Below are 27,972 nucleotides of genomic sequence, written 5' to 3' on the forward strand. Positions count from 1 at the left end.
CCCCCCCTGACTGGTCGCTACAATGAGGAAAATAAATTACGGGCCAAAAGTTTTATTTACAAGTATTAAAAGTAAGCAGAGGACACCAAACCAACTGACACCTGTCTGTCCGCTGCATCCACGCACTGTACAACACACACACCTACACACTGTACAACACACACACCTACACACTGTACCACACACACACCTACACGCTGTACCACACACACCTACACACTGACTGTACCACACACACCTACACACTGTACCACACACACACCACCCACACACACACAGTTCCTAAAACAGGCTACAGCCGTTGTGTATTTTATTATGTGAAGCACTAAATGGTTTTAGAATTTTTTTAAATATCGACTCTTTGTAGATATTTACTAAACTAAAGCAAATAAAAAGAGTAGGCCTGTTATACTGAGTGATATATATTGTACACACTGCTCTGCTTTCTGCACGGACCTCACAGCTGTTCTCACTGTAAACATCGCGTCGCCATGAGAGCAGTTACTAAAATAATATCCAGGGGATGCATGCAGAGCTGTCATTGGCTGAGATAAGTCCGGCCGTGCGTCACATCTCTGTTCCCGGAAATGCATCCACGAAGGAGCCGTGGAGGAACCATCAGTGTATCCTCGGTTAGAGCTCCTCCAGAGAGCCTCCTCGACGCTCGATCCTCGGTCCTCGAAGGGCATTTAGAGAAATGAGATGTCCTTCAACATGGCGCGCTGAAATTCATTTCCGGGTCACTACCGGAGGACAGAATGGTCGAGGAGTCGAGGAGGGGGATTTGATGAAATGAGAAAGGGCCTGGGCCTGTTGCTGAGGAAGGAGCGTGCAGTGTTTAGCAACTCATTCTCCTTGTATTGTCTGACCTTTTTGAAAGTGTGTGTGTTGAGAGGTGTAGGAGTTAGGTAAGTCTGGGGTACCCTGTACATTTCTCACCACGTAGCTAACTAATGTTTAGACCCACCAGGTTAGCGGATTGTTGCCACCCCTGTATATTGTTTTGTCAACTTCTTTGTAGTTTAGTTAGTGAGGGTTTTTTTGTTTGAGTTTTGGTTTTGAAGGGTAGATGTAGAGATAGGCCTGGTTTTGTTATGCTTGTTTCTTTTGTTTGGCACAATCCTTTGACTCCTCCTCCTCCTCCTCCTCCTCCTCCTCCTCCTCCTCCTCCTCCTCCTCCTCCTCCTCCTCCTCCTCCTCCTCCTCCTCCTCCTCCTCCTCCTCCTCCTCCTCCTCACCAACAGAGTGTTTCAATTAAATGTCCGTTCGGTTTGGGGTTTACACAAAATAAACCTTTTGTCAACTGTTACGCTGACTCCCTCATTTTTATTGGTTGTATGTTATTAGCCGCGTTCACACTGCGGTACTTTTCCCACAAAGGTTCATGCGAACTTAGTTCATGATCGCGTTCACACCAAAAAGAGCTGATACTAAAAGTAGTTAATGCGAACCTTTTTACCCGCTCGAAAGTCCCTGCTAGAGAGCAGGGACTTTCGAGCGGCTCTTTTGTGAGAAAAGAGCTATATTCCTGATTGGCTGGGCGGATTGCAAACCACGCCCCGTAAAACTCACAAAAAGTTTTGTGAAGCCGCCATTTTATTATCCTCGCATTAGCATTATTAGCATTAGCATTAGCCCAGCGCAGAAACGCAGAGAGACTAACTTATAGCAACACAAAATAAAACATGGGAGCGGTGGAGATGAGGAGGTGTCGGCGTTCTGGCGATTTACTCGGAAGGCTTCAGTAGAAGCTGCTGGGACTCCCAGCAGCTTCTACTGAAGCCTTCCCCAACTCCGGGGACTTCCGGCCGGGGACTTTGGGCGGCAGTATACGCCGTGAAGTGGGTTGCGGCCTGCCAGTAAACCCAAAGCAGAAGAAGAAGAAGTGACGTCAGCGGCTTCATTTGCCTAATCCACCCCCAAGGACTTATTCCGGTGTGAACGCGATCTGTACTTAGTTCATGAGGACTAAAGAGTTCGCATGAACTAAGTTCGCATGAACCTTTGTGGGAAAAGTACCACAGTGTGAACGCGGCTATTGTCCAGGTCCAGGTCCCCAAGTCTTAGTGGGGACGTATCGAATGGGGGCTCGTCCGGGATATCTATTTTCCTGAGCTAAAAACAACCAATAATTGAGAAGTCATTGTAGGTGTTGTACATTGGCTGAAAAATGGGTTTTGATTTACAGGACTTTATTGAAAGTCCAAGTGTTGATAATCTTTTTATCCTGGCTTTTACAAAAGGTGTCACGTAATTTGTTACCCTAGTTTTCTTTATCAACTGTTTTCATACTATCTCTATATATTGTACTTAGGTTTTTAGAGATTTCTATTTACTATAACAACAAATGATGATTGCATGGTGCTATGTTATTGACATTCAGAGTTGTTTTTCAATAAAGGATTAATCTAAGTTTAAAAAAACATCCATTTCAATGCCAGACAAAGTGATCCTGATCAAAGAGAAGAAGACTTGGGAGGCCTTGGATTACTGCAGAGCGAACCACCGTGACCTGGTCTCCATCACTGACCGTCACCAGCAGAGATGGGTCGAAAAGAGAGCCAAGATGGCCAACACTGAGTTCGCCTGGCTGGGAATGCGCTACACCTGCACTCTGGACCTGTGGTTCTGGGTCAGTGATCGTCTGGTCTGCTATGACAACTGGGCCCCAGACGAACTGGCTGAGTGTGGCATGGCTGCAGTCATGGAGAGTGGTACAAAAAGGCTGACAATGAAAAGTTTAATTTCATCTGTGTTATGTAAACCCATTGGTATATTTACTGCAACAAGCTCACTCTTCTCTAATGTATCATTGAATGGCTCTAGTTCAAATATAGAAATCACAACCCGAAGAGGGGAGAAACTAAACTACTTACATAATACTAACTGAGGATTAGAAATTGAGAAAAAGGGGCAACACTAAATGTAACATGTTTTTGTCCCTGTGAACATCTGAATTACTTTATATGTGTTTGTTGTAGTAGTTATTCATAGAGTACATGTATATTTATTCTCTTAAAGTGTGGAACCTGTAATCTTCATTTGAATTGTTGTTGTGTCCTATTATATGTTTATGAGGAAAAATATATAAAAAGACAAATCTATAATGTTTTGCTTTTCAAAAATATTTTACGTTAATGTTTAAATGTGGTGATGGTTATAATGTGTATCACTATTTTTGTCATATTTACCTTTTGTGGAGTTTTAACTGGATGTTTAATTGTCTAAAACTGAATAAACAATCTGACCCAAAAACAAGGTGTGGTTCTTTTATCCACTGACTTTAAATAGTCATATTTACATTTACTTAAGAGGTGCTTATTTGACAGTAAAACACATATATAATCTATGGTTTTATAATTGTATAAACGTGGAGGAGATGTTTTTGTTCATCTACTTATCTATTAACATTAGAGGGTGCCATTCCAAAACAACTACTAATAACATTTATATTTCTATATTCTAAATTGTTTTGTTTTGTACTTTAGTATATCGCTTGTTACCATGTGTCACACAACTATAAGACATTCTGGCAACATTACATTCATTTCAGTCATAGATTTAGCAAAACAGTATCTTGTGTCTCAATATTCTTATGCCTTGGAAAACAAACCTATGATTGGACTGACCCTAAGATAGATGACAGAATAGTTAAAATTAAAAACTTGGGAAAAATGTTTTACCCAGACCCTTAAAGCTCTGCAAAAAATGTTAAGATTGAATAACTAAATGTAACTAAAAGAAAAGTCAAGTTGGAGTCCATTTATTTGTCGACAAAAAACTTAAACTCAAGGCAATTGGAAAGTCATTGGGTTTAATGTACAATTTGTTTTAAAAGTATTTAAACTTTTTCCCAGTAACATTTAACATTGAAATCTGGTCTATGCACAAATAAATTCAACAGTAGAGCACATCATGCTTAGGCTCTGCACCTAGCAGAAACATCGATCAAGTGTTATATCACATGGCTGAGGAGCGACAAGTTAAATTACAGTATAGGTCGTTTTAGTTATTCACTACATGAACTTTTATATCCTATTTGTTTTTCAATTAAAAGTCCAGATACAGATTCTTGCTAAAATTCATTAACTTTATCTCAATGGATGAAATAATTCAAATTCAGATCTCCAGATTCATTAAATATTCTCAGATAATACACACTCACTAGTTTGAATTTTCAGCACAGATGAATCAGTATCTCTTTTCATTTATGCATCTATAACATGTGATATATAGCATTGTAGTGTTGCAGATAGCAGTGTGTCTGATATGGTACAATTAGGAAGTGAGGACATTTTCTACAGACATGGAGGTAAATTGCTACATGACTGGTAGTTCACGGATAATAGTGCAAGGCGTTAAATCTCATTTTTGATTTATTGTAGGAACCTTTTAGTGTTCTTAATGGCATACAATGTATCCAACTAGGATGTTTAAATAAAATGCAGGCATTATATATACAAAAAAACTGAACACTATAGTAAGGTGATTATACTTAAGTTCAAGATCAAGATCGGTAAAAATGTATAATCTTACATAAACAACAGTTTTGAGAATACAATTTCTCAATACAAAGAGGACCAAGTATAGGCCCCTGTGGGACACTTAAAAAGCCTTAAGAGTACTTGATATGAAACGATTGGAAACTGCTGCCTGACTTCTGCAAGAAAGAAGGTGATAAAAACACTTATTTAGCTGTTTATCTAGGTACACGGATAGTGTTTCAGGTCAATTATTAATATATATATATATATATATATATATATATTTATAAAACGGACAAGTCAAATCAAGCAATCTGATTGGTTCTTAGCCGTGATATACTGAGCGTATACCACGGTTAGAATTGTAAGTTACTTTTCACAACAAGTCAGTATCCCTCCGCGTCTGAGAAAAACAGTATACCGTTGGGCTGAAAAGCAAACTGCCTGCAGTTAAGCTATTGCTTAAATATACACACATTATGCATACATAATATTGTAGGGATCTCGAACACATCTTATGTGCGTGATTGTATTTAGATAATTTCTGATATTCATTGAATTTTCTTAAACCTTTAAACAGTTTGTTTCAAATGTTGTTTATGTACATGGACAAGTAACAAAAGGAACAACCTGGGTGAACGACTAAATAAGCATTATTAAAACATTAATTTCCATAAAGTTACCATCTCATTGATATATATTGCTGCAGATGCAGTCACTTCAAAAAAGCCTTGTCAGACAAATGTTAAGGTGCCTATCGGAAAACAATAGTTTTGCTGGCGACAGGTTTCTAGGGACAAGTCCAGGTGTTATCAGTTCAATCAATAACACAATTTAGGTTATGGCTCATATTCTAAGGCCTTCACAGACAACAGATCTCCACCTAACTGAACATTAACGGAGGATGGTCAACATATGTGACATTGCCAAATCATGAAATATGCTTTTGTAAGAAATGTGTGCATACCATTTGACAATTTTTACATGAACATACTATCTTATGTCAGACTCTTTCTGTCTTTTTTTTCATCGACAGCTGTTGACTAATATGCATTGTCATTAGCATGACCCTGAAGATGATCTTGAATGCAAGTAACTGTGTGGTTTGAATCTTCCATTGCTACGTATTATAACTTTAAATCTGTACATTCTTCACAATGTTTACTTATTATATTTGGATATATCAAGTCTCCATCCTTGTAAGACAGAATTTATTGGCAGTAAAAAGTGATGACGTTCTGCTGGTTTCCTCGTATCAGCACCACGGGGCAGTGGAGGCCACAGGTCAGAGTATCCAGCCAGGCCATGTACAGAGCACTGGGGCAGTCGCTGTGAGGCACAGGAAGGCTCCTGGAAAAAAACATCACATTTGCATGAACATATCAGAACTGCAAAACAAGAACAAAGACTGCTCTTACTTGACGTAGGAGGAACAATGAAATGAGAGCACGCTATGGTTTGCAGCACACCTAAAAAGAACTATACTTTCCCACCTTTATCGCCTATCTGAATCATACTGGCATGCAAATGGCCACAGTGAACTTGTGTATAACATTTGGCATCGCTGTTTTCATGTCCTAATGCTGATAAAGAGGCCCGAATACATGTTTCAACTACTGTATATTTGTGTATGCATTTATATACTGGTGTACTGTGTAGTTATATACTGATGTGCTGTGTATTTATATACTGATTTATTTATTATTATTACAATTTTTTTTTTTTTTATCCTGAAACTGGATGAGTAACTGGAGGGCTATTTTTCTTTATAAGCCATGTTTTCTGCACTCCCACTTAAATTGTCAGATCCTTTCCGAAATATCCCAAAAAGTAATATGATCGCAAAATGGTCATTTAAACTGAGGCCCCTTCGTTCAAAGCATGAGAAATGATAATGATTCAGCATACATTACCGCTTGAATGATCTCTAATAACATGAAGTGATAATCTAACTTTGTACTCACACGAGCACAAGAGCAGCATGTTGAGAATTCCTCCGGATAATTTCATTCAGCCTCACTTTTCTCTCAGTCTGAAGGGATACAAAATTATTTTCAGTGTATCGCAGTGGATGACACCACTCACAATCAAATTCTGCTTTATTGCCCAAGTATGTGCATGCAACCAAGGATATTAACTCTCCTTTCTTCATTGCTTCTATAGTATACTCATACATAAACATACAAATAGAATAAACATGAATATAATGTACACAATGTTGAAAAATTACAACATAAAGGACAGCTTTATGTTGGAAAATAGTTTTATTATCACACAAACCTTAAGTTTAAAGGCCTCAAACTCTTTTTCTGATATTTTCCATGGGGCACGTTTTCTCTGTTCTTGAGTTGAGACACCTTCCTGCTGTTCATCATGCAGCATGAAGGGGGCAACACTGTCCACGAATCTACTCAGGCTTGGAAGAAGTAAGAATAAAACAAAAAAAACATGAAAAGACTGTTTATTGAAACCAGTTTTAAAGAGTGAGCTTTCCTGTTTCAGGTTAAGTTTTCCACGTTTTGACAATCGTATGACAGCAAATGCAAAGGTTTCTGCCGGCATACTTCTTTGAGTTTGGACGCTTTTCGCTGTCTGTCATGACTGTAACGTCGTGGATATCCAAACGAAACCTCTTCAGAAGAGCGATCATCCTGAAAGAGACAACATTAAAAGTTAAATGCAACAGTTGCCACAGATATTAATGCGTTCTGATCATCAAGAAATCTATTCCAAACTGGAATAGATACACATTACAAAGTTCTCACTTTGGATAGGTTGAGGAAAACAATTAAGTGAATGGTCAATAATTCAAAGTTATTGACATTTAATTCAGATAGATGCATTAGGCATTCTTTTGTCGCTCAAGTAGAAAAAGCACATATCACTTTTTTTCTTTTGGTGTTGTGCTATGCATCAGGGTAGGGAGTTATCATGTGCTCACCCAACACTTGTGAAATAAGTTTAGTTATTATTTTATCATTCTATAAAAAAAAGAAAACATACTCATTGCGGCCTTCCTCCATGTTTTGTTCATCTCCCACGATGAAGACCCTGACCTTACTGCGATGCCAGCGTTTCCTCCTGGTGAGCAGGTAGGGAACTAGCAGAGTCAGACCTTAAAAAAGGAGGAGAAATACTGCAGATGAGAAATAATAGCCATGTTTGCAGTCCAGTGTCAGACACAAAGATTGCTCCTTGTGTCCACTGACCATTATTGTATGACAGAAAATAACTAGTTATAATGTAACTTTTTCTAAAAACAGATGTTACGGTATATCCATTATCAATCATTTTATAAGTGCCTTTTGACACATTTAAACAAGTGCACATATTTTGCTCCAATCTCACCCCCATCGTCAGCTATCCAGTAGACATCAATGGTCTTCTTCCCCTGGTCATTCTGAAACACCGTCTTAATCTGATCAGTGTCGTCTTTATAGGAGATGTTGTCAGCTGGAACAGCAATAAGAGTGAGGTGCAAGAGCAAATATTGTATCATGAGTGTCCCTTTACATTGTCATTGGATATATTGGTTTTAAAGAAATGTATATCATAGGTGTTAAAAGAAAATTGCATCTCCAATGATGTTGTGCAGTACATTGTAATGTTATGTCAGATATCTGTGAATGACGAGAGGAGTGTGTCAGTAAAAAAATAAATGAGTGATTGAGAAAGGGAAGTACTATGTAGTACGTTAGTAACACTTCTTTGGGATAAAATATAATAACTTGTATTTAAAACTGACAAACTGCCACACATGTCATAGGGTCAAACCACACTCAGTTCAGTCGAATACGTTCTAGAGTTAAGGTTGTGGAGTGCTATAAATGGCACCCTTCATGGTCATGTTCAAGTTCTATTTGTGTTCTGACTAGAAAAACAATTCATAATTGAATGTTAAAATAACACATTATTTGTGTCGTTCCCTGTCTCAAACACACTTTGTTAGAGCCTGTCTCTTTAAGACCCTGCCCCCTGAAAGAGGCCATTCTTTGTTGATTAGCTTACAAGACAAATATGGCCAAATTCGAAATGTACCTTTCAAGTCATGGGTGACGAGAGATCGGGGGAGTCATTTTTATAGTAAATCTGTATACAGTATGACAGCCAGAAAACATGGGATTCAACAATTCCTAACTGAGGCAGCCAGACAAAAAAACACACTTGTCGTATTCAAGATACCCCTTTTGAATAAACACAAACACGGCAAATGTATGCAGTGAAATGGGGGTGGAGACAAATGTTTTCTCCGAGTTGCAGGTAAACTCTGATCCCAGGGCATAAGATCATCATGAGTGATGCAAGTAACATGTTGATGTGTGTTAGTGCTCACCTGATTCTTTCTCAGGAGATTGCTGATTGTCAACTTCCACAGATTCATCAGGGTCAAAGCCCTGGTTCACTGAAAGACAGACATTGTCTCCATTATTTATGTTGTAGTTAAATCAATAATATACAAACATTGTATTAAAGCATGCAGACAACATTTGAAGTAATAACAGGGTCTGGATTTCTAACCTTCAACATCAAACAGGTCTGAGATATCCAAAGCGTCCATCATCCTCAGGATACACAGACAGTAGTTTGAGTCGAAGGTATCGCTAGTAATAGAGGAAGAGAGAGTGAAAATTGTAGTTTTAAATTATAAACAGTTATCAGTGAGCTTTACCTATAACTATAAAGACTATTATAGATTACCAATGTGCACGTTTTCCTCACTTCAGTCTGCCAAGGAGATCAATACAGTTTATTTGTTATCTTATTTAACTGCACTTACTATATTGTGTTGATATAATCTTCAATACTTTCCGGAGAACTGTCCCTCCAGTTTGCCTTGAAGCCCAGGACCAGAGTGTTGGGCTTCAACTTGCCAAGACCAGAAGCCTTGACAACAAATTAAGAATACTTTTAAGTTTTCAGGTTTTATAAAAAACAAATGTAAACACATACACGTCTTATGTAGGTTGTCACAGATTGAACAAATACTCTATTGGAAGTCATATTTAGTTGCCAATAAATAACGTGTCCTAAGAAAAAAATAAGACCAGTGTAAAGACAGAATTGCGAGGATGAGATAATGTAACTTATTGACATCTTAAAAAAACTGTATCTGAAGCCAGTTCAAGTCTGTACGATTGAAGCTGTAGTTACTTCCAATGAACACTTCTCAAATGATTTACCTGCAGCAGATGTCGAGCTCCAACTCTAAGGCTGTCGGCAGTGAAAGGTGTGTAAAATGAGCGCACCTTTCTCTTGTTCAGCCACTTTACCAACCAATCAGTGGTGTCCTGAGGCTGAGCCTGCCTGTCCTGCTCCTAGGGGGTTTGGGAATACAATAGTGTCTTTAAATGATGTAATGTAAGCTGTAAAAGCATGACCAGTAGGATACATTAGATTTAAAGCTAATAAGGATGATGAGGATTTGATCATTTCTTTACTACAAGGATATACATAATTTCAGATTAAATGACTAACCATGACTATGTCTCCACAGATCATGAGGCTTATGTGCTTGGTGAAGGAGCCAACAAAGTCCACCAGGGCTGGACGCTGGTTTGGTGGCCCAGTCAGGACGAGACATTGCGGTCTAATAAAAAAAAATAAAAAAACATCGAACGGATTAAACTAAATTTCTCTTCTACTAAATTTGACATTGCAGTTTAATCCTATGAAGAAGACAACACTATAGAGAGAAGTATGTATGGTGCCATTAGATCGGAGGAATATTAATACATAACCTTTTACCTAAAATTCTTGACATGGTCGTCGACACCAGACAGGGAGACTGAGTACGACAAAGCCATGTTGTATGTACCTGCCTGGACTGACGAACCCCAGTTCACCTCTGTGGATATCAAAACGCAATCAAGTGAGGACAATTTGCAAGTCAAAAAATAATGCAGTTGTTAAGTTCTTTTTTATTCTTATTAGCACAAAGTTGAATAATAATAACTTAAATGTATATAGCGCCTTTCAGGGGACCCAAAGAATAACATTTTTTAGACTTACTTGGCTTGTTGTAGTTGACGTATCCAAAGAGAAAGAAGATGATGCAGAAGGTGAAGAGGGCAGCCCACCAGGTGAACAGGAACATCAACACAATAGAAATCACTGCTCCAAAAAGAGCTGTCCATTTACTGTAGTAGTGAAATGACGGCCTCCAACCTACAGGGCGGCAACAAGGAGTGGAATATAACATTACCTTTAATTGTTCATTGCCACCCCTCGGATGGTCCAGTATGGCAACCATAGAGCAAAGGGTGTCTCTTGTCATTTAATAACTATGCTTATAAGAATACACGTTGAAAAACCTTGTGAAGTAATATTTCTTAAATCCATATTAATAATATTTTATACTTCTATGTAAGGGAGAGATTTTTTTTTAAGTTTGACTGTCAGTACTATGTTAATGAGATTGAGTATTTTATAAATTGGCTTAAGGTTAGGTCATCAAAGTGTTGGACTCTGATGAAAGGGGCTGCTGTTTGTTTAACGTTACCCACAGACAGTCAATGTTGGTTTGATAAGCTACTACTGCAATGTATATACTATAGGGGTCATTTTGGAAATGCAAAGACAAACAGGTAACTCACCAGGGGAGTTGGTGATCGAAGCGTGAAAGCAGCTGAAGTTGATGAGGCCGTAGGAACACAGGAAGAAATTGGAGATCAAGGCTGCAATGGTGTTAAGGTCAGCTGTGACGAGAGACGCAAGAATACAAATTCAGAGCTACATGTAATCGCACTGACAGTAGTGTCACTATTAACAATCTAATCAAATCTTGCGTATACAACTAGGAAAAATGTGAATCAAATATTCCAATATTGAAAATCGCAACAGAATAAGATCACACCCACCGATGAGAATGAAAGCCACAGCAATGACGTAGCAGAGTAAGTAGGCCCGGATTGGCTCGTTATTTTTCCCATAGCCCTTTGCAAAGAATCCAATGTACGGGTATAGGTTGTCTTTGCATAGACACTGGCAGAGAGGGAAGAACATAGAAGCTTTTAAATATGTGCACCATGTTAGATTTTATTAGATTTATACAAATGTTAGCATGGATATTAAATATTTAAAGAAATGTTTTTGATGTGCATGCTTGCTTTATTAAAAATATAACTTTACCAGACTGCCAGTACCAGACACGCTACATATATGACGATCATGTTAATATGGGCATCAGATTTAAATCATGTAATATAAGAGTAAAACCTGTATATTATAGTAATATACAGGCGAAAAACAGCATGAAAATATTTATCTTTTCACTAAAGTGTATATTAATAATTGTTGATTGCATTTTTTGAATAAAAGAATATATTTTTTGTTAAAAAAGTACAGTTTAGAATAATGGCTGCAGTTTCTCACCTGAAAGACTTTAGGGCCGGAGACGAGGAAGCCAAGGGAAGAAGACAAGCTGGCTGCAAAGACACCAGCCGTGATGAGGTAGAAGAAACCTGAAACTTGGCTCAGTACCTGGTTGGGATACTCATTATTAGGAATCATAAAATGGTTTGTTAACAGAAATTATAAACAAAAAATATTTAAAGGCTCATTTTACAAACCCAGGGAAATCATTGGATAAATAAAACATGTTATATTATTTTTCTAATCACAAGGAAGCTGGATTGAGTAGTACCTGTAAATTGTTGGCCAGACCATATTTACAAGACTGTGACTCGATGCAGTCTGTGAAGTTCCAGCCCATATTACATCCCAGCCCAACACAGCCTTCAGTGATGTTTCCAGTAATAACGTCACTTACATTACCAGAGGCGTCCCGCACCACACATGACCCTGAGGAGTATGAGATTGAAAGTCCTGATGATATTTATGACAGGCAACTTGTTTATTTCTAAAATTACCCAAGATGAGTTGGCTGCCAAGAAGGGGACAAATACATTATCCTCTTCATCACTATTACACAGTTAGATTTTCTGACAACATTGCTTAAACACTCTAGTTTTCAGTAGCCTGCTCTCCTGACTAACAAATAAAAAGTGCTTAACAGTTTTCTGACACTATAGCAAATCACAATAACTAAAACAGAGAAAGGCATCCCTTTTGAAACCATCAACAATTTCACGATCCTGTAGTAAGCTGATGACCCTGCCCTTTCTATTGGTGATACATTCTCAGGTCAGAAGATATCCCCACCAGCTCAGATGATTAAACCAATCAAATGACAGTATATACAAATATAAAGGATGTTAGTATTATTAGCTTACCAACAGTTACAGTGATAATTAGATAGCTCAATGTAGTCCAGAAAATGGCCACGAGAGTGCCTTTAGGGATAGCAGTAGCAGGGTCCTGCAATAGAGAAATCAAACAAATCATCGTTCTTGTTGTCTTTTATGGTGGCAGTGATGTCAAAATAAACTGTGCCTTCATTCTCTTCATACTTCGAGGTCTCCGGAGATGTTGGCGCCAGACAGGATGCCGATGGTGGAGGGAAAGAAAATGGCAAACATCTGGAAAAAGTTGCCTTCTGGTCCTCTCCAGTCAGGTGTCAAGTTCGAAATGAAGATATCACCTAGTGACATGCCAACAATTAACTTAAATCTGAATATCATATAAAAGACAGCCGTTTTTCTCAGAGACGCCTAAACTCACTGTGATAACTAAAGAAGCCCTGGGCCTGTTTCTCTGGGCCAGGTGGAATAAATGTACCCACAAAGTAGTTGGCAAACGAGACCAAGAGAACTAAAAAGAACAAAATCTGGGCCTGGGAGAGAAAGAGAGATTAGTGTAAAAAAGGAAAAGCATAATAAAGAGTTAAAGTTCATGAGAGAAAATGAACTCGATAGGACAAATGGAGCAAGTAAATATAAGTGTGTCAAGATGTGCTTACCTTGGACTCCCACTCCATTCCAGCAAATGAGATGAGCAAAAGAATCGTCAGTGTGATCACGCCCACAATACGGACGTCGTTGATTGCATCAACTATGACGACATCGAACTCCTAAAACCAAATGATTTGTACAAAGAAATATAAATCGATCTATGAAGAAGAACTTTTGGGCAATTAACCCTCCTGTCGTGTTTGTTTTCCCCCTTTACTTTGGTGTTCACGGCCACATTTGACCGGTCCTGTTTTAACTGCTATTACATTAAACACAAAAACCATTAATCATCGCCAAATTTCATTTAACCCCCCCTATGAAAACTGTACATATTGTATCAGACTACTGGTATACATGAAAAACTGCAGAACATATACAAAGAATAGACACTGAACATGTATTGCGTGTGCCAGGTGTGATCCATGTGGGGGGATGGGCACATAAGAGCTGGAGATGTATCAAGCCGAGATGATGTGTTATGTGGTGTGTGTGGTTGAACCTTTTCATATTTAAGTTTGTAGCAAGTCGAGGGCTGCTGTGTGTGTGTGTGTGTGTGTGTGTGTGTGTGTGTGTGTGTGTGTGTGTGTGTGTGTGTGTGTGTTTGAGTGCATGTGCGTTTTAAAGACCCCCATAGAGCTCAGTTTATAACTCGAACCGTGGTAAACATGTTTGTTTAAATAAAATAGTACACCAAAACATAACTAGATGGGATTCTTGTCTTGTTAACTATCTATATTCTAAAAGAGTATTTAAAACAAAACAATGTTTGTTTTTCAAGTTGAAGCATAATGTTACCAGCAATAGATCACGGACGACCTCTGCAAAGCCAAGAGTGTTGAGTGCACAGGCACATGCGTTGGCGAAAGAAAAGACCATTCCAATGGGTCCCCCAATTTCAGGACCCAGCGAGCGGGAGATCATGAAATAGGCCCCTCCTGAAATTATGTTTAACCACAAAAGAGTGACACTGACTGTTAAGATGGAATACTGTGGATCTGTAACTTTATACCAAGGGTGAATGACTAAGCAATTTGTGGCACCTTTACATTTTCTATGTATTCAATATCTTTCCTTTAGTCTTTTTGCTTTGGTTTCCATTCTTAAAAAAAGGACAAATCTGTTTTTTTACCAGGAATAGAAATTAGCATTCAACCCATGAAATCATCTTAATACACTGGATAATAATAATAACATTTTGGAGACACAGGAAGTTACTGACCTGAGATCACCCTCCCGTTGGTGGCGATGGCAGAGATGGAGAGGGCAGTTACGGTCGTCACTAGCACGGACATCAGGATAATAACCCAAGTCAACACTGAAAAAAAGGTATTTACCATTACTTTGACAATACATTGATAATGTTTGGTAGTTATTTTAAGGTTTCAAGGTCCATCTCTGCATATTTGCCAAGGAAAGTCTGGGCAAAGGTCTGTTGCCATGACAACAGGGATGTAATGTACATGCTTTCATATTCTTAAAATCATAAGTCTTTGGCTATTGTATAACAAAGCATTCAGGGTTCTCAAAAACAGGAGCTTAGGTTTGGGGATAATGTACATGCTAAAGTTTGTAAATCACTTGTTCTCAAAATGTTGGAACCAGTTTCTTGATCGATGTAGGGCACATACGTAGTTTGGTTGGAAACTCAAATACTATAAAAAAGTGTGTGTGCCTTCATTAACTTTTTATCGTGCAATTAATGCGATTCCGTTTACAGGGAATTGTCTCTTTTCCCCCTCATCAGGATTTACCCAGAGAAATAGCACTTCCACACAACCTATTCTTTTCATGCAACATAATGTATACAAAAGTTACAAAGTCGTGGATCAGAGGGTGTGAGCGCTCCAGCCTCAACACAGGAATAAAGAAAACATACTTATGAACAAAAGGGACGAATGAACTCACAAATGCCTGCCTGAGAAGTGATCCACGATAGGCGGAGAAACAGGATGACACCCCAAATATTCAGCATGCAACGAATCTGTGAGAAAATGTTCAGTTAAAAAAAGCTTGGTATAATGTTTGTGAGATGGTTTCAAACATAATATGTATTGCCACAATTGAAATAGACAGTATATGAAGTCACACTTAAATATACAACAGCAATACCATGACTCCAAGCATCCATCCAAATCTAACTGGAGCGTTCTCCTGTGGAGTTTGTGACTCTTCGTTTCCGTTGCCTGGTAGACTGCCAACTTCCGAGTCTGTGGTTGTGGCCTCTACACCTGCTTGCACCTCCTGAGAAACATACATGTATTACAACGCCATTTTTTGGTCGATATGGGAATGAATTAACGACGGGGGGCTAATTTAGAGGACTCTGGTTGCTGTAAGACGTACCTCAAAGGCACTGCGGAGAGCTACAAGAGATGGCCTTGAGAGGCGGTGTGGCAGTGTGCTGGCATAATTCTCCAGGTGGGGCACCAGGTCCAACGTACTGTATAATGAAGATCTTCGTAGCTCCGCCCTCGAGCCCCGCTGCTCTGATGCACTGTTGGATACAAGGTTCAGACAAAGTGTTATTTTGAGACCATAAAAGCACACTTTGAAGCCAATGCTGAATGTGACTTTTGAGCTAGATGCTGCAAAATATCTTGGTCATAAACTTTTAAGTTAATTGATCTCTTTCACAAAAGTCCCGAATGACTTTTAGCATCTAAAGAGGCAGTTATAAAAGAAAGACAGCAATAGGCTCTATATCGTTTATGGTTCTCAGGAAAACTAAACATATACAAGTATTTCATTTCTTTGACTAAAGTGACGCCAACAAAAGTCTACAAGGGGCAGAAATACGTTTTATGGAATAAAGGATTTACCAGTTTATTTGTAGCAAAAGTGAAGCTAGAAGTCAACAACACAAACCTTGGATCCGTGTCTGAGACAACGATGGTTGGAGGAATTTGGAGGCTATCATTTCGTTGCTGGCTGCTGCCGTCAAATTGGTTCGGAGAGTACCTTGGAGGTCCATCCTCATTGGTGGAAAAGCGGACACGGGGAACACCGCCCAGGTCCAACCCGTCACCTTTGGATGCCAACTGCCCCATCCGCAAGTCTTACTGATCCATGGATGGGGTGAAAGCTTGTTTATACAGAAATGATCTTTGCAAGTCATAACATATCAGAGTTGACATGTCTGCAACTAGCTACTACTAAATAAAGTTATCTAAGGTCAAACGTTCCTTCATAAATGACGCTGAATCTTACTGTTGAAAGGATTCTATTGTTTGACTAAATACTGATTCAATACTAGTGTTGAATTCAGGAGCAGTGTGTGGGAGACTTCTCTACTATATAATGAGCTCACTACAATGCACCTGCATAAGACACGGCACAATTATTTTAAAATCTGCTTGACAACCTTTAGTTTTACAAAATATAATTAAACTGTTTGGTTTCCATTGTGTTGGATATACATTCAGTTCAGGGGTGTCAAACTCAATTTCATCGCGGGCCACATTCGCATAAAGGTTGCACTCAAAGGGCCGGTTGTAACTATATAAATATATAATATATATATAATGTATTACATGATTGCCTCTGAATTGGATTATTATCGGATAGGATAATAACGTAGCAATTAACTACGTCTGAAAGCAGAAGTCCAGGGCAAATAATTGCAAGTCTCTTCAGTGCGCATGTCACAAAACGAGATGCATTGTGGGACATGTAGTTTATGGGCCACCTGCTTCTGAAAGTAGCATGTAACCGTATAATAAACGTATTATATTCTTTGCAAGCTCTTGCGGGGCCACATAAAATGAAGTCGCAGGCCGGATTTGGCCCCCGGGCCTTGAGTTTGAGACCGCTGAGTTAGACCAACATATGTTGTTACAGATTGGTATAAATATACGGTACATACTATATTGGTCATAATAAGCTCCCAGCTTATAATATATATGGGCATCTTGTTTCTATGAGCCTAAATATATTTCTATGAAAACATTGAAAACTTAGAAGTCAAACGGTAGATGGAGGATATAAAAACAGTTAATCACACAGCAATAACCTAAATATATTTGATCATTATACACATTTTAAAACATAATACTTTTTACAGTTTTCTTTTTACACATGAAATGTAATTCTTATACTATTTAGAAATATATTTGAAGAAAAAACAAGTACTCACACAGTTTGTTCTTATCCGGGATGAAAAAGCCGTTGTCAATGGAAGAAATATGTTCATTCCTTCCCTGCAACTCTTGATATTTATACTTTCAATGAGATAGGGACATCCCCTCCCATCTTCCTCCGCTTCCTTACCGACACGCATACCAGATCCGTGTACACTAAAAGAAATGTTTCATAAAGATAGCATTTTTTCTGATATTTCAACACAGTTTCCATTGATATTTTTGTTCAAGCGTATACCCAGTTAACCTTTAATATTTGATGTTTTCCATATCTAGCTTCTAGAAGATGTTTTCTGTGAAATAACATTTTAGCCAACGGCAACGTTTGCAGTAAACAGAAGGTGTGGGTGGTTAATAATAGCCACCATAGCTAAAGAGTTTTTAAAAGTCAATATTATTCACTGTGTACTTTAAAGTCGACAGTCAGATGTCATGGTGATGATGGTTAAGGACAGATATAACATAAACCATTCAAGCAAAAACAATGTTCTAATTACTTCCTAAACACTTGGTTGATGTGAACAAGAACATTCTAATAAGATGTGTTACAAATATGTTACTTTAACATTCTGGCACTAAACATTCTTAGTTAAGTTAGTAATATTAAGCATTTTTAATGATAATTGTTCACTTTTTTGAATAGGAACATAAGTTATAAAAGTGTTATGTTTTAACACAACAATAATCCTAAAGGCATGTTATTCAATGTCTAGATGAGTCAACAGCAGGGCTGACTAAACCTGCATGTTTTCAAAATTGCTGACTGTACATGAGCAGGTAACGTTTACTAGGTCAGAAAAACATCCTCTTCTGCTTTCACTAGATGAACACTTAAAACAGTATTAATAAAATACTAAAATATATTATTTCTTACCTTATCTCTTCAACATTTCAAATCGGTTGAATGTCTTCTAAAGAATTCCAACAATGCCGATCTATTTTCCATTAAAGAACATTTAAACATACTCTGCACACAAAAGATACTGAGCAACAATTAAAACATTGCTTCTAAAATTCAAGAACAATTATAAACTCACTGTTTGTATCCTTAAAAATATGGGACTGGTCAACTGAGGTCGTTTTAAACATACTATATAAATAAACGTATGTATTATACCGCATATTAGTACTACTTAGAATAAAAACTGAAGACATTGGAGGTCTATAATACTTGTATTGTTGTTGATAAACTGACAGTATACATTTGATACCATACAGTTCAAAAGAAAATTGAAAGACAAAAGATGAAAAGTATGATACTACTGATATTGTAAGTTTCTTGAAAATACAATATCTTGAAATCTCTACCTGACTATCCATTAAACAAGAAAGTAGTCTCTTTAATGTTAAATGTACATTGGAAAATGCAGGTCAATACGTCATGAGGCTTTTAGTCTCGATACTAATTGACTTCAATGTAGTAACCTTCTTTCAGTGTTTTCGTCAACCAGCCATTATTAAACCTGCACCCTAAAATGCTCACGATGGCATTGTGCTCTGGTCAAAGCCTCGTTACACCCCACACTGTAGACACATACCTCTAAAATACCCTTACAATATGAAGACTGTGGATTATGTCTTCAAGCTGGCACATTTTGCCCTTACCGAGTGCTTTTAAAACATAAAAAACACTTTCTGAATCGGATGCAACTCTTCCTCGACCTTTTGACACATTCTCTTTCCGCCATGCTAGAAAAGTCACAGAATTGTGACCTCTTGTAAATGTGGGAGCGTCCATCATAATAACATTGTTTGCAGTTCATTTTTAGACTTAGTTATGTCCAGAAAGTGTCCAGTAGTGAGTAAATAAGTACAATGACTAGTATGTGACATGTCCTGGATTTCATTATTTACACTGGTACCCTATGATCTCCCCTTCTGATCCTAAACGCTCTCCATCTTTTGCACATAAAGAAATATCCTGTTGCTTACATCATGACAAGCAGTAGGCCAGGTATACATGGGTAAAGCCTCCAGTATTGGGGGGGAGAAACCAAAAGGATAAACAAAAAAGAATAAGATATAGAAAGTGAAGAGATATGGATGATGTTGGACAAAAAAAGCATTACCAAAACTAAAAACATGACGCAGATATAGAATCTTAATCCCGTCCCCTTTTTTCTTCTTCATCCCCCTACACTTGCCTACATAGTCTAAATGAGGAAGAATCTCTCTTGGGCTTCCTGTTTCCCCTACAAGGCATTTCCGTCTCATGAGGTAACCTGTATTATTGTATTTTTCACATTCAGCTTCCAGTAGCAATTCTCTGAGAAAAAACCTTTAAGGAAGCCTGTTTCATTTTTCTTGCAGCCACAACAGCAATGTTTGGGGTAAACAGAAGAGCCAGTTTTTACGATTTCAGTCATTTCCAAGTATAAAAGTATCGTCAATTGTATGCCATATCATTTCAAAATAAGTGTCCATAAACAGAGGAAGCATCCGTAAGTCGGTAGGGCGGCATCTTTGATACACTTGATTATGTGGGTTCTTTGGAAATACAAGACCTGGAAATTTGAAACACTACTAAAATAAAAGTAAACCTGGCAGACTTATTTAAAAAAAAAAAAAAGGTACATCTTGCAGTGTACTCATTACAGTGGCAATACCCAGTTATTATTAAACTTGCTCTATACATGCTCACGATGCCATTGTGCTCTGGTCAAAGCCTCTTGTTACACCCACACTGATAAAGGAATCACTGAGGTAGGAGTCTTGTTCCAAAATGGGATATTAACTATTTCTTAACTCAACACTATAATAAGACTCTGTATTTAGTCTCCAAGCTAGCAGGGTGTAGGATTATTTTTTAAAGAATTGCATAACATTGTATGTAGACATGTAGGGTATGTTGTTGTTTATTTAAACCTCAGTACAATGACTTGGTATGTATGCGACATATCTAGTAATGCACTTTTTAAAAAGATTAAATTATTAATAGTTAAATCTAAAAAGAGCAAGTATCTACTACAAACAATAGTTCATTTTATCACCAATAATGTCACACAGCATGTGCATCCGTTTGTTTTTATAAGTCGACAGGGACAGTTTTTTTCAGATAAATAACAACAACTAGGGTAATTCGCCCACCGCATGCAATGCAATAAGGCCTAGGATTGGTACCACCTGTAGACACAGGATCTACACTCAGGCAACAGACTATCACAACCTTCAGGACAATTTCAATGCGTTACACAACATGATTGCAACAATACCCATGCAACCCAGTAAACCTACTCGATGAACACACACACACACACACACACACACACACACACACACACACACACACACACACACACACACACACACACACACACACACACACACACACACACACACACACACACACACACACACACACACACACACACACACACACACACACACACACACACACACACACACACACACACACACACACACACACACACACACACACACACACACACACACACACACACATATAGTCCCACATCCAACAGTTCCATGATTCAAATCTTCACCATAATCCCGTCCCACTGCTACAAAGCGCGGGAGATCTTAGCTTTTCTATTCAAAGTTGACACCTACTAAATGTGTCACATATTTGCAAATTGCAACACTTGGGACCCCAGAAATACACCCCTCAAGTGTGAACCGAAGAACTGTTCTCGGGATTGTACATGTACAAATAAACCTTCTCTAAGTGTTGTCATTTATAACATTTCTTTGTGCACGCCATTTCGTACAAAATGTCTCCTCAAATTACACCTTTAAAAAGTGGCTAAATGGCCGCTATGTTTCACAGGTGAATACAACTTCATATTGTTGGCAACATAGTTAAATCAATTCATATATATATAAATATGCTTATGAAATAAATAAGGTTATGAAGTACATTCTGAAGTAAATAAAGCAAAACATATATATAAATGTACATTTAAATACAAATGTATTTATTTCATGGGACTTTTCTTTCATAATGCCACGTTACATTTCCATTTCTTATATTCAAATGAACATGGTTAGCTCACAGATCCAGACCAAAGCAATAGCATCACAACACATGACACAATAGCTCTTGCTTCACACTCCAGTACTTTTAAGTGGTTTGCAAACTGCCAATAAACCAAACCGGTTCCGGTTCAAGAACCGTTCTTGTGCTTTTCTGGTGCTTAACTGGTTCTTCTCTGGTTCCAGAGCCAGTTCCGGGCTACAGCCTGATTTAGCTCTGGTTCTTCCTGTTTCAGCCGCAGCGGAGCAGGCTCTAAACACGGAAAACCAGTTCTTAGCTGACCCCACTTGGCTGCCCAGCAAAATGGAAATGTAATGTGGCATTATGAAATACAAGTCCCCTGAAATAAATAAATGTGGCATTATGAAATAAATGTCCCCTGAAATAAATAAATGTGTATTTAAAATGTACATCTATATATATGTATTGCCTTAATTATTTCAGAATGTATTTCATAACCTTATTTATTTCATAGGCTTATTTATGTATTTATTTAATTTTCGCTTAAACTGCATTCCATACCTAGCAGCCTTTCTGATTTAAAAGAAGCCATTTTGGCTCCATCTAGTGGTTTACACAAGTATCAATACTATGTGGCACCAACATTTTAGATCCTGGTTCCTAAACTTATTACATAACATTATGTAATAGTGTAAATAAGTACTTTACTTTCTGAATTCAAGACATGGAATTTTGACTATACACTCTATAGGCAAGGCAAGGCAAGTTTATATAGCACATTTCAACCCAAGGCCATTCATAGTGCCATAGACAGAGTAGGTATACCTGTATATGTGCATGAATTAGTAAGTGGAGTTCACAAACCACACATACAGTGATGCTGGTAGTTTGTGCCTAATGTTCAATATCGTCAACATCAAAATACTGCAATATTTTATTTTAATATGAAATATCAAGACACTAACATTCTATCCTCATTCTTCAACTGAACTTATTTTATAATGACAAGGCTACTATATTTTTCATTTCATACCGAAAAAACTAAAACATGGCCTTTAAAATGGTCACATTTGAGAAACTACATGCAGAGAATTGCATGTTCATAATGGATCCATCCCAACGCTTTGTTGCATCTAGATGGATCTCAAAGTATAGACACATACGGACCAAGTGAGTTTTATAGGTAACAGGAACTTCTTTTCTCTGATACATCGGGGTTCATACTATAACTGTGGTACATTCAGCTGGTTGCAATAACAATGAAAATGGCTGATATGCTAAAGTCATAATAAAATGGTATAAGGCAAGACAAGATATGACATTCTAGAATTAGAATGATTGCATTAGGAGGATATATTAAGGTAATGTTCAGCTTCACGTTTATAACCATATCTCTAAGTCACTCCCAATGACTCGTAAAAACAATCATTCGGACAAGAAGTCATGAAAGATTTTGTATTTATTTCAATCTGATGGTCTTTGCAGGATCACAGCATTGTTTACAGAGATGCAAAACTGAACTTTGAACATGATAATAAACATCTGTTCTTGCACGCTTTGTCATTAGTACACAGTGTATTTCACAGATCATAAAGTTAATCAAAGTGATCTTAACATTGCTCAGTATCTCATCAAATGCATTGGTATTCACTTTAACAAACCACAACACAAATAAACACATGAACTTGTAATAACCACACATCTTGAGTGATTGTCATTAATAAAGTTTAAGTTGTTCAGTTCAATAATATGTATAATCAGAACTGTGAAGCGATGCAGGAGGAGTCACCGACTCAAAGGAGACACGGGGAGAGCTCTGATGTCGAACACTGATGGTTTATTTGGAGCTTCGGCCGGAGACTTCACAAAACAAGTCCAAGAGCCAGAGGTTCTGACTTCACGGTAGAGTTGCCACGTCAATTCTGAAGAACTCTACCCAGACCCGTGTGTTTAGCTAGTTCAGAGAGCATCATCAACATGCTGCATAACAAGATAGAAGCATAACACCTCTACCAGCTGACGGCAACAGGCAGGAGCAGGGAGACAGAACGCTGAGAGCAGCAGCCAGGGCTACAGGTGCGTGTGCTCAGTCAGGACAGTTTGAACTGATACACTGGGTCAAAGTTATGGGCCTTGGGAAATATTTCCCCAACAATAATCATAAGCGTGCGACAAACAATTCATGGACTAATTGCCTGAATTGGATTGGCAGCCGTTGATTCAACACGGTGTCTTCAGTTAGCAGTAAATGGTAAATGGACTGTACTTATATAGCGCTTTATCCAGTCTTTAAGACCCCTCAAAGCGCTTTACATACTACATGTCGTACACCCATTCATACAGAGCAGTGTATATTACTCTAGGAACTAACACGCATACACATTCACACACCTTTGGCCATGCCATCGGGAGCAACTCAGGGTTAAGTATCTTGCCCAAGGATACATCGACATGTTGACTGCACGGGCTGGGATCGAACCGACAACCTTCTGGTGGAAAGACGACCGCACTCCCTCGCAGTCCTTTCACTTAGTCAGCAACACATCATACAACAATGTGTTCACGTTTAGGTGGGGTGGAGACATTTAACACAAACCTTTCTAATTTTAATTACATTTATTTAATTTTTATTCAATGAAAAAACATATCTGAATTTAATGCCTGACTTTTTGAGCCTTGGCAATTAAATTCTACAAAAATAAAAGAGCACTTCAAAAGTAAATTTAGACAAATGTAATGGAGGAAAACCTGAACACCAGGGAAAGCCCCAACTGATAGATGATTGAGAGGGTGCAGAAGAAAAGGGTGAAGGAGGAAGGGTGGAGGAGGAAGGGTGAAGGAGGAAGGGTGAAGGAGGAAGGGTGGATAGAGGGAGGGGAAATAGATGGAGGGGCTTGAGGTATTTCTTTAAGTGTTTTTTCTTTGATATCACTCGATATAAAGCGGGGAAACCCGGCACTCCGGGAGAAAACCCTATATAGAAATACGATAGAGAGGGTGAGGAGGAAGGGTAGATGGAGGTGGGGTGAGGAAGATGAAGCAGAAGAGAGATGAAGAGTGGGAAGAAAGGCAGCTACTGTCGTCGTAAACAACTAGCAGTGGCTTCTATTATACTCCTCTCTTTTCTTCTCTTTTTTCTTATCCTTTTTGCTTTTCTTCCCCACACGAAGCTTTCCTTCCACGGGGGTCTGCTTTGGGACAGAGGCTTCTTCTGGGTCCTTCACCTGTTCCTCTTTCAGCAGCACCTCCTCTTGTGCCTCGGTCTTCTTTGGGTCAGAGGCTTCTTCTGGCTCCTTCACCTCTTCCTCCACCTTCTTCTCTTTGGTGTAGCAGCTCTGGTCTTTCAGCACTGCCGCCCGGCTCCGTTTGTTCTCCTCTCCGCTTTCCAGTTTCTGCAGACCTACCGGTCCTGCCTCGGTCTTCGGTAAGTCGGGGAACTCTTCCACTTCTTTCTTCTCATCCGTCGCCTCTGAGGTTTCACAGCTCTGGACTATATTGGCCAGGCTGTCCATCTCATTTACGATAATCTCCATCGCTTTCAGCGCCTTTTCTCTTCTCCTCTCATGTTTTTTCTTGTTTCTGTTTTTCTCTTTCTGCAGCATTTCCTCTCCGGCCTCGGTCTGCTTTAAGTCGGAGACTTCTTCCAGTTCCTCCACCTTCTTCTCTCTGGTTTTGGAGCTCTTGTATTTATTGGCCACCACTGCTGCCCAGCTAAGTTTTGTCTCCTCTCCGCTTTCCATTTCCTGTAGGCCTGCCTCTCCGGCCTCGGTCTGCGTTAAGTCGGGGGACTCTTCTGGTTCTTTCTCCTCTTCCTCTTCCTCTTCCTCTGGGGTGTCACAGATATGGTCTTTATTGGCCAGTTTGTCCTCTGTCGGTTTGACCTTCCACATCGGTGTGAAGTTAATTTCCCAGCAATTTGGTGTCTCAACAACAAGGTCATTTATGGACTCCTCCTGTGGTTCGATCAATTCCTCATCCAAGCTAAGCTGTTTCTCAGCCTGGGCCTCAGAGAACTTCCCGTCCAGTTTGATGTCCTGGACTCTTTTCCTCTGTTGTTTTTTCTTCTTTCTTCTTTTCTCTTTCTGCAGCGCGACCTCTCCGCTCTTCTTTAAGGAGAAGAACTCTTCTGGTTCCTTCTTCTCATCCTCCACCTCTGTGGTTTCACAGCTCTGGTCTTTAATGGCCACCGCTGCCACGAGGCTAAGTTGGATCTCCTCTCCGCTTTCCTCTGTCTGCAGCTCTACCTCTGCTGCCTCGGTCTTCGGGAAGTCTGGGAACTCTTCTGGTTCTTTCTTCTCATCCTCCACCTCTGGAATCTCAACCACTTCCTGTGTGGATTGTTCATCCTCCATCTCTGGAGTCTCAACCACTTCCTGTGTGGACTGTTCATCCTCCATCTCTGGAGTCTCAACCACTTCCGGTGTGGACTGTTCTTCATCCTCCACCTCTGGAGTCTGAACCACTTCCTGTGTGGACTCATCCTCAGTGAACTTCTCCTCCTGATCTTCTTTCATCAAGGTGTCTTCCGCTGCCTGGCTGTGAAGTGTCTCAGCTAGGTCCTCAATGGATTTATCTTCTGGATTCTTAATTTGATCCTCCATCTTTCGGACTTCTGGCACCATCACTGTCTCCCCGTTGTTTTCGACCTTGACTTCCTCCTCCAGGATTTCTTGCTTCACAGCCAGGAGCTTTGTGGACATTTCCTCCAGATGTGACTTCTTGTCCTCAATCTTCTGGAATTTCTCCTTGATCAGTTTGCTTAGAGAAGCCCATCCCTCTTTTTTCTCTGCCGTGTCTTTTCTAATCCTCTCTGCCAGGGACTTGTTATCTTTCTCAACGCTTTCAACGTTTGTCGCCTTTTTCTTTTCCAGGCGCTTTGAAGATTCCTCCTTGAGTGCATTGTATTTCTCCTGCCAGTTTGTGGACACTGAGGCACTGTGAGAGAGAGACTCCTTCTCCTGTTTCAGATCCATGATTTCAGAGTCTTTCTGGTTGATCACTTCCTGCCAGCCACTCTCAGCTCGCACAAATCCGGCATTGTTTTGCACCAGCAACTGGTGTGATTGTGTCAGACCCTTGATTACAGCTTCCCTCTGCTCGATCCTGGTGATCACCATATTCTGGTGATAAGACCAGCTCACCTCCCAGTGCTTGTTTTTCACTGCCAGGTCCTTTGCGTACTTGTCCAGAAGTTCATATTTGAACTCCCAGTGTTTGATAACCTCTTCAAGTTTAGCTCTGCTGAAGATATGTGTGGCCTCTGGCCTCTGCTCGCACACTACTGGGCTAATTATTCCAGCCATGGCACAGTTAGTTTTGACTTGAATTGTGCGTAGTTAGAATAATTGAAGTGTGTCTGTACGAAACCGTGTTTCTTTGTAGAAAACGGTAACTGTCTTTAGTAGATTTTTTTCTCTGTAAAAAACTGTATTGCTCGTACGTAGAATGTAGTTTTCTGTAGAAGTTAGTGTATCTATTGAATCCAAATGACCTGCAATTAACACGACCTGTTCTGAGGGAGTGCCAGAGTATTAATGTGAATCCCCCTTGCATGTTTTGAAGGTTCCGAATTCCAATCCAACATCAAGGCGGATGATGTCATAACTTCCGGTGATGCCGTCATGACATCATTCGCAGATGATGTCATGAGGTGCTTGGATGTTCTTTATCATGGCCTTCAAAATGGATTCTCAATTGAAGTGTAAAAGAACAATACTCAACACCATGTTCACTTCAAGCATTGAAATATATTGTTATTATGTTAATTAACCCAAGGTAAAAGGTGAAATAAATTGATTAATTTTGTACTTGCTTTGTCTATTTTCTACTGATTTCTCAAGTGTTAGGAATCACCTATGGGTGCAGTTGTTTAGATGTGCTTTTAAACTAATTGCAATTTGTTAATTATGTACCATTTATATCTGAAGAAGGAAATGTAAATCAACAAAGAAGTCATGTTCTAGGAATCTCTGTTACGATACATTATTCAACACCAAACTCTGTGTACATCCTGCACTAAACTGTTTTATTGTAGAGATCACTTATAGTATCTTCTTGATTTTTTATATTCTATATTTCTATCATTGACCTTCTACTTTCCCCCTATGAAAGTATGTACTCTTAATATTTTTTTCATCAAATATAACACATGAAAACAAGAATTCAATAACGTGCTTTAACCACTAGGCGGTGCACACAAGGTACACACAGCCATAATAACTTTGTATTATTAGTGTAGGACACTTACAGTGTGTATGTACAACATCTGAAGATGTGTAGTGTTATTCATGCTTTCACATAATGTTACAGCATATTGCTATACTATTTCAGACTCAGTATTTACATTCTTACATTCAAAGAAAATCAGTAATATCTTTAAAAACTACAAGTCCTTTTCTATCAGCTGTGCACCGTTATGGTGTAAATATAACCTATCTATGAATTAGATCAAATGTAAAAGTCAGCCGAATTAGTGTTGATACTGCAAGGAGACGTATTGTGTGAAGAGAAATTGAAGATGTTGTTTAATTGTTGATATATTTATGATC

At 38.9% G+C, this 27,972-nt stretch overlaps 2 protein-coding genes across 2 annotated transcripts; both read right to left on the reverse strand.

Moving 5' to 3' along the window:
• Window positions 1–5,619: 5,619 nt before the first annotated feature.
• Window positions 5,620–16,380, reverse strand: LOC117463701 (solute carrier family 12 member 3-like). The gene is made up of 27 exons (XM_034106086.1): window positions 16,199–16,380; window positions 15,677–15,827; window positions 15,443–15,571; window positions 15,239–15,314; window positions 14,553–14,648; window positions 14,129–14,268; window positions 13,342–13,452; window positions 13,104–13,215; window positions 12,893–13,023; window positions 12,716–12,800; window positions 12,127–12,284; window positions 11,856–11,963; window positions 11,342–11,465; window positions 11,078–11,179; window positions 10,494–10,649; window positions 10,230–10,329; window positions 9,960–10,071; window positions 9,665–9,799; window positions 9,262–9,368; window positions 9,003–9,085; window positions 8,818–8,886; window positions 7,833–7,937; window positions 7,488–7,599; window positions 7,049–7,135; window positions 6,765–6,900; window positions 6,449–6,516; window positions 5,620–5,834 (listed from the first exon to the last, which is right to left on the reverse strand). Exons 1-27 carry the CDS (start codon window positions 16,378–16,380, stop codon window positions 5,696–5,698), a joined length of 3,114 nt encoding a protein of 1,037 aa, XP_033961977.1. The 3' UTR covers window positions 5,620–5,695.
• Window positions 16,381–24,516: 8,136 nt separating this feature from the next.
• Window positions 24,517–26,727, reverse strand: LOC139435782 (golgin subfamily A member 6-like protein 22). Its single transcript, XM_071206640.1, has one exon. The coding sequence runs from the start codon at window positions 26,725–26,727 to the stop codon at window positions 24,517–24,519; it is 2,211 nt and encodes a 736-aa protein (XP_071062741.1).
• Window positions 26,728–27,972: the final 1,245 nt, after the last annotated feature.

This window comes from Pseudochaenichthys georgianus, chromosome 18, assembly GCF_902827115.2.
Source record: "Pseudochaenichthys georgianus chromosome 18, fPseGeo1.2, whole genome shotgun sequence".
NCBI classification, from domain to species: domain Eukaryota; kingdom Metazoa; phylum Chordata; class Actinopteri; order Perciformes; family Channichthyidae; genus Pseudochaenichthys; species Pseudochaenichthys georgianus.

What these genes read in the sequence shown, in the direction of transcription:
- LOC139435782 (XM_071206640.1), bottom strand. Translation starts at nt 26,727, where the DNA reads ATGGCTGGAATAATTAGCCCAGTAGTGTGCGAGCAGAGGCCAGAGGCC.
- LOC117463701 (XM_034106086.1), bottom strand. Translation starts at nt 16,380, where the DNA reads ATGGGGCAGTTGGCATCCAAAGGTGACGGGTTGGACCTGGGCGGTGTT. An exon ending in TCGTCCGTGATCTATTGCTG is followed by an intron (nt 13,453 to 14,128) that starts GTAACATTATGC and finishes ATTTGGTTTTAG; the next exon opens with GAGTTCGATGTCGTCATAGT. An exon ending in TTCGATCACCAACTCCCCTG is followed by an intron (nt 10,650 to 11,077) that starts GTGAGTTACCTG and finishes GCCGCCCTGTAG; the next exon opens with GTTGGAGGCCGTCATTTCAC.